Below are 11,452 nucleotides of genomic sequence, written 5' to 3'. Positions count from 1 at the left end.
GGGTCAGGGCACGGGGACAGCGCCTGCAGCAGCTTATAGGAAACACCTGAAATAAAGTGCTGCTCCCAACCTGACTGGGGCTTCGCTGGGGTTTCAGAGGGGTAGGCAGCGTGGATCAGGTCCCAGGGATCAGGTGGACACTAGGAGCACCGGCACCTGCAAGAGACAGCTCAGAAAGGTGTTACAGCACGGGCAGGATGGAGCAGCTGCCCTGCCATCCGTAGGGACTGCTCCACAGCACACCCTCAGCCTGCACTCCCCCTGCTGAAGCACGAGGAGCTGCTCCCCAGGCACAGCAAGGAGTGCAGCTGGACTATTTCTGAGTTAAATGCACCATGTGCTCCACAGCCAACTTCTGCTGCCCTCAGCCTTTAAGATTTGCACACAGTATAGGAGGAGATGGGCACAGCAACACAGAACAACAGCTTTAGTACTTGAAAATTTTATTTTCTCAAATGAGCACCAACACATATTGTAAATATGACAAACAATACGGCTCCCTCTAATACTGAAGAACTATATACAATGTACAAATACATGAAAAGGTGAAAACCAATTACTTGAAAACAAACAATCGCATTTATTACTGAAGCAAATGACCTGAAAGAATACGACAAAAAATAAAATTAAAATAAGATCAAAGAAATAAAAGTATACACAATTTGTAAACACGAGAGCATCAATAGACAGGCTGGTATTGGAAACACTGTCCTTTAGTTTTGTCAGCAGGGAAAGCATTCCCATTTCCTTACAAGAACAAAACAAAGGATAAATACAGTTCATAGCTACGAGAACAGCTTCTTTGTGATGGTACCACACACAGTGCCATTCTGCTTGCATTAAATACGTCGATTTCTTTTTTGAATTCACTATGATTTCTTTTTTTCCCCTCTTTTCAACAGGATTCTTCAGCCTCTATGTGTAACATCATTGTTTCTGAGTGCTCAGCCCCCAAGGCTTGGCCCTGCTGGGAGCTCCTTCCCACCGAGCAGAGCAGAGCAGAGCAGAGCAGAGCACACCTCCCACCCAGCACAGTGCTGTCCGTACACTCACACACTAGGCAGGAAAATGCACACAGAGAAAATCCTCACCACAAGAACAACGAATTTCACCTGTAGGTTTTGTGGGTTTTTTTCCCTGTCTGTCTTTAAATGATGTGTGCCAGCATCAGAGGATCAGGGAGCATGCAGCAGCAGTTCATGCTGGAAACAGCTCCTTGCTCAGCAATGCAGCCCAGCTGTGCACGCTGTTGGTCCACTTTGGGATCAAACAGAGACCCAACGAGATAAAAACAGAGTGGGGAGCAGGGGGGGCACAGGGACAGAAGGGAAAACAAAGAAACGAACTCTGCTGCCTGAGAGGTAAACTTGCACTCTAGTTCATTATGTAGCAGCCTGGTTTAAAAACAAAGAAAAACAAAACAAAACAAAAGAAAATCGGGATCTGTGTCCAAAGACTTCCTTCAGTTTAAAAACAGCTCCTTACAAACCTCCAAGTAGTGATGCTGAGCTCACAGCTGATCTGTGCTCCTGCATCCGGAGCCATGTGCATCCCTGCCCAGCACTGCATGGGCAGCCCCCACATCCCCCCCAGCCCTCAAATCCCCCCAAGCCCCCACATCCCCAGCATGGGCTGCCCAGCAGGACAACATCCATGTGTGTCTTTGCTTCCCTCTCAAAGTATTTCCCAACCAATGCAGAAGGAAAGGGGATCATTTATAAACAATGAGAAAAGTGCTCGCAGGGAGGGGCTCTGAGAAAACGGCACCAAATATATTATTATTATTATTATTTTTAAATTAAATATTATTTACAAAAGTATACTTCACAAGATAACATGATTATTTCTTTTTTTTTTCTTCCTGCTTTGTATATATTACCATCTGGGTATTTATTACAGGGAGGGGGATCTCACAGCAGATAATCCACCCGAGCACAACAAATTTGGAACTCGGTGAAGGCTGAGCTTTGGGGCAGCGTGAGGTGATGGAAGCACAGCTCACAGGGCTGAGGCTGCCCCACATTACAGCCCATGCTTCCCAGGGGGCAGTTCTGTGGGCTACCCATAGCCCCAGCACAGGGTGCAGTCTTTGGTTACGCTGAGCACGCTGCTTTCCACGCCATGGGGCAGCCTGTGGGTGACTCTGTGCACAGTGTGGGCTCCCATGGGCACACACTCATGTTTTCCTATCGGGACATGAGGCCACGTTCTGGGCAATGTAAATCTGTGGATGCTGACGAGACAAAGCCAATTAAAACCAGATTAAGATCTTGCCATATTCAGGCTTGGACTGGTTGCCATTAAAAGCGTAACCCCAGGGAACAGTTAAAAACAGCCTGATTGACGGAACGTCATCCTTTCCTGTCCCAAATATAAGGATAAAAGCATTTGTATCTGGTATCTTATTTATAGGTGATACCAACTTAAAACCCACGAGCCCACGCACGGTAATTTTCTCAACCTCATATTAACAATTTGGGGTTATCCCTTACTTCTCTTCCCAGGTACAAACAGATCCCTTCGAGGGCTGTGTGAGAGCAGGAGCTCTTTGAAGAATGCAAATTACTTCCCACGAGGCAAAACCCAATCGTTTGTCACAGATCAACAACTAAAGGACAGGACAACGGGACCAGGCCAGTGCCAGTGCCAACAAGCTGGTGGGTACTGCAGAGCTTGTGATTTTTTCTGGGTTTTTACCGCTTAAGGCAATGTGGACGATGGAAGCAGAGACAATCAGAAATGAAAGCTGAAGCAACCGCTACACAACCACAACAGAAAGGGTAAAGGCAGAAGCTATCTCCGAACAGGCTAGCCACAAAAGGAGCCAATTCCACCCATTCCAACAGCCTACAGCTCACCTTCCCCTGCCAGATGTAACAACGCGCTGTCACAAAATAGTGGTTCAAGAGAAAAGCAGCTTTTGCTTTGACAGGCCAGCAAGCTGGGGCTTCGGTCCAACACGCACCCCAACCCATAAGCAGCATCTCTGCTCACATCTCCTTCATGAACAGCAAATGATTTTGTTGCCAGCCCCTCCGCTCTGGTCCCCAGCTCACGGGATCTCAGGGTGGGACAAGCAACGAGAGATTACAGCTCCAAAGCTTCGGTTTCATAAGGAGCTACAAACCCCTGCACAATACTCTTTCTTTCTGGATTAAGAAAGATTTCCCCCAGTGGATTAACCTACTTGAAAGAATTCCACAAACAAAAAGAAAATTCACTCAGAGAGATAACACTAATTCGGTTCAACAGTCTTTGAGCCGTGCACCAGATAGTGGCTGGACTGCTGCAGAGCAAACTTCACATTGTCTTTTACGTCTGACGCAGCTCCCTGCTCGCACACGGTGCTCCTTCCCCACCCATCACCTCGGGAAGGTCCACACTCATCAGTCTGGAAAACTTCACAGCAAAGGACTTATCCTTTGCAGTTACAATAACCACATCCACCTCTCCCACTTAGACTCCAGAGCACACTTTCGGGGTAGAGGGAAGATACTTTAGTTTCCTTTTTCCTTCTCGTCTCCCCCGTGCCTCTAGCAGGCTTCAGGGAGTGGGAGAAGGGGGGAAAGCTTGGGGGATACCTCGTGGCTTGAAATATCCACCTGTGCAATACTGCTAAACTGTCAGGTTCCTCTGCTCCCTCCTTTCCCCCCTCTCACAACATTTCTCTGAAAGGCTCCAAAAGCAGAGCTGATGGCTGGGGCGTGGGACTGAAAGATATTCTAACAGCACTTTCCTACTTGTACTCATGAAGGCTTGGTAAAAAATCCCCAAGGACACCCAGTGGAGTACAGGAAGTCAAAGAGTACCCTACGTTACTGAGTTTGTCCCCATCCTCTCCAACATTATTTCCTCTTTCTTACTTAGCACCTGTCTTCGTTTTTTTTTCCTGTTGTATCTTCTAAGCTTCAGCTCCAGCCTCCTTGTGCCTTAAGTGGTTTTTCCTTCTCTCTGAAGGGCTCAAGTGTCAGGATTTGGTTTCTCCAGCTGTGAGGATGCTCTCACAGCTGTGCTCTGTTGGGATGTTTGGCCTACCTACCCTGAAACAGAGAGAAAAAGGAGAGCAGGGAATCTCTCCAGCCTTCAGGTCTCCCCTTCCTCCCCTAGACAACAAGTTCATAAACAGCAAACAAAACACAGATCTGCGACTTGCAGGGAGAACTGGTTACGTCTTGTGCTCAGCCAGCTTAGACTGAAGCTCCACCAGTGGAGCAGCAGTTTTACGCTCCGGAGAGAATGCAGCCGTGAGGTATTTTTCTGTCCATTCAGACAAGCAGACAGTTTCAAGCCTTGGTTAACCAGGACTTAAAGGAGAAGTGCAGTTTTACTCCCAACGACCTCCCTCTGGGCCCACTCCCCACCCCCTATCACGTTCTCCTGCCCAAAACTCAGGTCTTCCTCCTGCACTGAGACCTGCTGATAAAATGCCACCACAGAGCCAACTTCAGTTCGTAGGTAAGCATTCGTCAACATGGAATGGCTGTCGGGCATTCGGTGCATTCTCTTAGCCAACGCCAGAACAGAGAGAGAAGCAGCCAGGGTCAACTCACAAACAGATACAAAGCAAAGAGACAGAGAGACAGAAATTTAGAGGCCAGTCACCAATAAAGATGGAGAAGGGTGTGAAGATGCTCCCAGATTGCAGAGCCTCTAAATGCATGGAACCAAGCGTTCAGTCACTCTCTCACTCTTGGATATAATGTTCGGTTGGATGGCATTCTCTTACACACTGGTAGGGCTGGGCTCCCTCCGTTCAATCCCAGCCATTATCCTTGATCATGTGAGCTAGTTCAATGATGTATTTGCCTTCTTTATACTTCTGGCTGCTTTCAAAAGCGTGTTCCTAAAAGGAGAAGAAAGAATGCAATCAGTATAACTGAAGGTACGGTCACACTACAGAACCTGGAATGCTGATCCGGGTCCCAGCCTGGCAAGGAGATCTGTCTGCTGGGTAGGACAGTCAAACTGCAGGAGCTCCTCAGGGTATTCTGCAAAAATTACATTTGGAACGATCTTAAACCTGACTCTAGTTGTCTTCATAGGCTGAAAAGGCACAACCAGCACCTTGTAAGCATGCAGCTTTAGGCAGGCCAATGGCAACTGCTCCTTGAACTATGCCTTAGAAATGATCACTGATAAAATCTGACCCTCTCTGGAGCATTCTGAGCGTTTATTAACATTAGGAATCCAAAGCTACTCTGGGGAAACTTGCTGCAAAGACACTGCCATTGGGAGCTGGGCTATGGTCAGCTTCACTTGGAAATGGAGCTGAGGGGCATCCTGGGAAGCACCCGTTCTACACAGAGGTGGGATGAACGAAGCATGGGATCTCTAAGCAGGAGAGACTCCTCTCATGCATTCTGATTGCATCCTCAAAGGCAGTTCAGCTCCAGCTCAGGCTCATTGTTTGCACGCACACCTGTGTCATGCATCTGAGAGGATGTAATTCTGTTGCTGGAGAGACCTGAGCTTACTGCTGTGTTTATGGAATTCTGCATTGTGTTTTACAATAAACTCAATTTATGCACTTAGCGTCCTTCTCCATTTGTGAGACCCACACTGTGTTTCTGCACGGATTCCCACCGCATCAATTTTTGATGCTTTGCTTTTTATAGCCTTTTGACTGACTTTAAAGAATATTTCTGTCCAGAGGCCACAGATGCAATAGATGTTTTGTTTAGAGAGCGGTCAAAATGTTCTGACAAACAAGAATACTGCGTGCCTCCGGAAGCAGAAATTAGAACGTAGCAAAAGCCTTTATTTGAAGGTAATTGAATTTATGGAGCGCGAGAGACAGCAAACAGATCAACTCATGTTCAATAGCATTTCTAGTGGGAAGGACACAGGATTAGCAATATGTGGATCCCTCTGTTATTCTGAGATGGTCTGGAAAAACAGACAACGCGAACCACAAAGGCTGACTGAATTTTACATCAAGTGCCACTGAGGGACCCCCAACCAAAACCAAACCCACACCAGAAATTCTTAGAAAGATGAAAAATCAGCCACAAAGAGCTCACGGTCTGAATGGAGAGAATAAACAAAAGACAGGAGAGAAAATGGAAATGCAGAAAGGAAAAACAATGTGGCTACAGACCAAAATCCACATTTCTGGTTCCTGAGTCGATGTTCTTTCCACCAGACCACGTTCTACCACACAAACCTTCAGCAAGAGCTGCAGCAAAGACATCCACAGGAAAACAAATGATGCTGATACTCACATATTTCCAGCCCAGTGTGGTTTTGCAGTTTTCACAGTAAATGTCTGCAACCGCATGTAATCCTGTTAATAACACCCGCTCCTCTGCAGGGCCACAACCCACATTAACTCTGGAGAAAATGGAGAGAAGCTCCCTGTTAGTGCATCTTCCCACAGCAAGACACTGCTGTGAAGCTGAGAGTGCTGCAGTGTTTGAAAGCACAAGCAGGAAATTCAGAATACTGAGTACCATGGCTGTTCCTGAAAGAAGTCTCAGGCAGTTCCAGAACAGAATGAAAAGGTAAAATAGAATCTTTATTAGACTGAGCATTCTAACAAGTTTTGAGCAGAAGATTAATAACATTTTAGTACACTGCACTAATGATGCACTTGAGAAAGATTTTCGTTTCCAAACTGCCAGAATGGTACTTCTACTTTCCCAAATGGGAATTTGGGAAATGTAACTGAAATAAGCAGTTCTGACAGACATCCCAGCAGTGGTCTGACCAAAACTACTTTCAGTTATTGGGTAACTTACAGTTAACTTCTATGCCAGCTCTAAAAAAATGTTTGCACTTAGATATTTTGTATTCTCTGCATTTACAAAGCCCTGACTCTCTGTCCAACTTCCCTCTCTGGGAAGAGATGAGTCACCTCTCAGCTCTGATTTCTCAAACTGATGATGAAAAAGAACACCTTTTCTAGCTGCTTATCCGAAACTTGAATGTAAAATCAAATATGAATCAGTGCTATTTCCTGCCTTTCTCCAACTGTTTTCAGCAGGCTCACAAGTCTTGGGCATAGGTTTTCTAAAAGAAAACTTTTCTGTACTACTTAGGAGAGTTTTCTTAAATGCATCATAAAAACATGCAAAGGTGACATGCATGGAGTTCTACTCACACTGAATTGAAGAGGTATGCTCGTCCTTGGCTTCCTTGAAAGGACTGAAAGGCAAGAAAACAAAATTCAGCGTGTGTTGGTTGGCAGAAGTAAGGCTAAACCAGGAACTACTCCCAACTCCTTAATTAATGACCACAGATGGTCAATATGCCCATTACCAGGGCCTGAGTGGTGCCTTCAGGTGGAAGAGGCTCAGCATCAGGCAACAAGCTCCGATGAAGAGAGGCCCTGTCCTGGAAGGCTGCAGCTGCCTCGGGCTCCTCTGCCCACACAACATCTTGCTGGCAGCCTCACCTGCTTTATCACCTGCTATCTCCAGCATCTACGTGCCGTGAGAGCCTGTTTCCAAGAGTTCAGCTGTTCTCTCTCTCATGGGCACGTGCCGAACTGAAGCAAGCCTAGAAGCTCTGTGCAAGACACTGAGCAGACGTCTGCTCTCCTGCTATCTGGGCACGTCTCCTCTGCCCCACATCTCCCAGGGCCTTGCTGCAAAACCAGGGAGTCCTGCAGAGCTGGCACGTGGCTGGGAGCCGGCAGTATGCTCTGCTGTCCCATCACACTGCCCAGAGCCTCGCAGGCAGCAGCAGCTCACACACAGAAGCGCTACCTGCGACGTTAACGCGCTCTGACAAGCACATGCTGAATTAAACATTTGGTGCTTATGAGCAAGAGTACAGGTGCTGTCTGAACACAAGTTACCTTAGGACATACCTCAGGGAACGCACGCATCGAGGGCTGAGGAGCTGAAGAGAAGCTTTTCAGGATCATTTAACCCTTTAACCAGGAACCTTGGGCTGTGTAATGATTCTCTTAAACCCTCAGCTTCTACAGATGAAGCTCTTTTCCAACCTGAGTGATTCTCTGCATGACCACAGATTGGCCTCATGGAGAAGCAAAGTGAGTGCTGCTTTAGGAGCAGTTAGCCCCATCCACACCACCAGCACTCACAGCTCCTGCCCTGACCAGCATGAGAGATCAAAATTCACTGAAGGAGCAATTTAAAACCACCCTGACAAGGAACAAGCCGCTGCCAGGAAAGAAGAGTCCTTGAGGAGAAGCTGCTCTTCAGCTGAGTCTGGAGCCCCAAGTTATTGCCTTCTAGGGCACAGAAGAGGCACTCAGATGCAGAAGGGATGGATGCCTGAGGCACATGGATATCTCTTTCACTCAGACAAAAGCAGTGCCTTGAGGAATGCCTGTTCTTGAGAAGGAATTAAATAGGACACATGGCTCAAGTATGTTTGTGTAATTGCATTTGTTAGAGGAGCTTCTTTTAATCTTTCTGCAGCCCTCAAGCCCTTTATTGTTGCTGTCAGCTGGCTGATACCCACACACCAAGCAGGGCTGGCCTGGCAGCTCCAAGGTGCAGGCAGCATTGGCTCAGCACCTGGGTGGGAAATGGGAACAGCATGAAGCCCACTGCCCCCCAGGGCAGGAGACAGAGGCCAGACCCACACAACATCCCAACTTGCTGCCCTGGACAGCAGGGCCCTGACAGCCCTCGGGCTTTGGATGGGTATGGGATGAAACAGAAGGTCCCCCAGGAACATGTGTGTCATCAAAGCAGAATGAAAGCAGATGAAGCCTGCTAGCCATCCAGCTCTTCCAGTAAATACTTTTCCATAAACACCAAAGAGAGTAAGTTTGCCAATAAAAACAACCATGGGAGAAAAGTTTTTATTGGTACAGAAATAGGATTTTCCATTACTGCTGTGCAAATGCCTGTCTTTAATAAACAACAAAACTACACCCACTGGCTCTGTGCCTGGGGCTCCCTGGGCACTCCCACAGGACAGTGGCATCCCCAGAGATGCTTTTCCTTACAGCTCAGCCAGGGCTTTAGGGCATCCGAGGTGGTCACCATGAAGAAGTCCCACAAATAACCTTCTGCCCAAGCAGGACCTCTCTGTGTGCACCACGCAGCTCTCAGTGCTGCTGCCTGTGCTGATATCCACCCTCCAGCTAGCCAAGGCCTTGGCAAATCACATAAAAAGAAGTGAGGAAGGTCTGGCAGCCACCTCAAAGTCACTAATGCATTTGCTGTCCGCAAGAGCAAGCTGTCAGTATCTTCATGAAGGTACACAGACAGGTTTTACCCAAGCGTTGCAACCTCAGCATTTTGTGGAGAAGTCCCTTCTCTGCTGGGGCTCCAGAAAAAATGGCACAGGCTGAAATGGGCATTACAAAACCAGGAGAAACAAATCTATTTTTACCCAATCAGATGTCCTTTTCTTTGTAGTGAGTTGTCTGTTTTAGATACACACAGAGAAAGATTTCTGCAACGCGTTTGGTGTTTGCTGGACAGTGAGATCAGCAGTAAGATCTACATTCTGTGCTGTATGTTCTCTCTGTGTAGATTTTCCAGGCATACATTCAAAAGTGTATCTCACACATGCATATAAATCCAGACTTCAGATTCTCTAAAGGAACAGCTCCTGGCATCACTTTCCAGCTGAAAGAAACGGAAAGGATTTTTGGTTGTTGTTTCCTGCTAAAAATCCAAGCGCATATTTTTCTCTGCACCACTAACACTGAATGTCTGGCTGGAAACACATCTGTGTATATGCCAGTAACAAAGTGCTCCCTCTCTGTCCTCCGTGAGCCCTCTAAAAAAACAAAACAAGCTTTTGTGATGTGCAGCACACAGCAGCTTACTGCTCCTGATTGCTCACATCCCAAACCCTTTGCTGTTCCACTCAGCACAGAGGCACCCAAGAGCTGCAGGGCTGAGCACCCAGGTGGGAACACCTCCCAGGCTGAGCTGCCTCTTGTTCCAGCAAGAGCTTCACGTGAAGATGCCTTTGGCAGCTGCTGTGGTTGAAGAAGTTCCTGTCATTCAATCTATAGACCCTCATTACAGCCCCTCAGCCACGTTGATTCCAAACAAGATCTGTGAAATCCTTATTTTTAAAACAAATACTTCTTTTGTGCACGCAGGGATTTAAATATCCTTTTCTTGTTGTACTGTAACACAGATCCAGCTTAAAGGACAATAACACAAACTGCTAAATAATCACAGTACAGAGGCAGAGAAAAATCATTCTGTGTACGGAGTTCTTAATCTAAATTTGCTGGCAGAGACCCACAGTGCAGAATGAGAGCTCCAGCAAGAAGCAGACTGCAAGGCAGGAGCTGGGGCTTCACAGCAGATCGGATCTGCTGCAGAAGGAAGCATAGTGTGGATGCAGCATCTAAAGTGGGAGCTCTTTGTGGCAGGCACATGCTGCTTGCCACAGCACAGACAGGCTCAGCTTGCAGGATCCAGAGCTGAATCCATATATATTCAATACCCACGACCTTGGGAGCTGTCATTTCAGTTCAGTCCATTTATTATATGCTGACCTCAAGTGGAAGTGCTGACTGCACCGTTCTGTTTGCAGTCTGTGGTTCCTGGGCAAGATGCTCAAGTCCTTCCAAGCCTTCCTCAGTGCAGCTACAACCCTGGGAAACCCTGGCAAATGTGAGAAGGGCTGTGCCCCTCCACCACCAGCTCTGCACTCGCATCTTCCTGTCACTGATGACCACTGGAGACAGAAGGGGTTTTGCAGGTTCAATCAGCACAGCCAGGGAACAGCACAGATACTGAATGTGCCCACACCTACACGCCCTGTCCCTCAGTACCTACAGCTTCCCATTCACCATGCATGCAGCCCACTCAGCAAACACAGGATAGGATTAACATCCCAAGTCTTTGTGACAGCTTTGACAATAGGCTGAACACAAAAAGAGCTGTCTAGAATCATCTGGAAAACCAGGAAGCAGCTGCCAGGACTAAATGGCTCCATACTGCTGCCTGCAGAGAGCACTGCCCCTTACCTATGTCCAGCTGGCAGTCCTTTAGCAAACCAATAAAACAAAAATGAAAAGGCTTCAGGTACCAGGGAGGGAAGAAGGAACAGAATGTGCCCCTGCAAGCTACTCCTGGGAGAGCTGCAAACAGTTCTCACTGCAAGCACACAGACAGGACTGGAGCCCACAGCCTGTCTGCACCTCCGGGCACATTCAGGCTCTGAACACCTCAGGATGAGATTTCTGCTAACAAAAAACACAGCCTGAAAGGGGAGTACAGCCCAAGTACAACGTCCATCTGATGAGTGAGTTTGCTACGAAGCTGTGCTCCAGGACACAGGCTCCCCATGCCCAAAAAGAACGTGGGGAAACCCAAGGGAGCTCCATTACACCAAGAAAGCTGCAGTTCTTACACTCAGCAATTCCAGTTCACTGTCTCTGGCACTAAACCTCAATTTTTCTCAGCTGCTGTCCCACCCAACAACCAACATCACACTGAAAGCTCTGCTTGAATGGCACCTTTCAAGCCCTATTAATTATAGCAAAAATGAATGGATGAAGAAA

The 11,452-nt window shown here is 47.3% G+C and overlaps 1 protein-coding gene across 1 annotated transcript in view; it reads right to left on the bottom strand.

Annotated features, from left to right (window-relative positions):
• Positions 1-426: 426 nt before the first annotated feature.
• YPEL2 (yippee like 2) overlaps positions 427-11,452 on the bottom strand; it is an 11,238-nt gene continuing 212 nt past the window's right edge. The window contains exons 2-5 of the mRNA XM_019621857.1: positions 7,258-7,388; positions 7,100-7,143; positions 6,222-6,330; positions 427-4,843 (exon numbers count right to left, since the gene is read on the bottom strand). Coding sequence (XP_019477402.1) covers positions 4,754-4,843; positions 6,222-6,330; positions 7,100-7,143; positions 7,258-7,388 — 374 coding nt within the window. The 3' untranslated portion in view covers positions 427-4,753. The remainder of the gene's footprint in view (positions 4,844-6,221; positions 6,331-7,099; positions 7,144-7,257; positions 7,389-11,452) is intronic.

This window comes from Meleagris gallopavo, chromosome 21, assembly GCF_000146605.3.
Source record: "Meleagris gallopavo isolate NT-WF06-2002-E0010 breed Aviagen turkey brand Nicholas breeding stock chromosome 21, Turkey_5.1, whole genome shotgun sequence".
NCBI classification, from domain to species: domain Eukaryota; kingdom Metazoa; phylum Chordata; class Aves; order Galliformes; family Phasianidae; genus Meleagris; species Meleagris gallopavo.
Note: the sequence above shows the minus strand (reverse complement) of the source record. Positions and strands in the feature narration are given on the sequence as shown.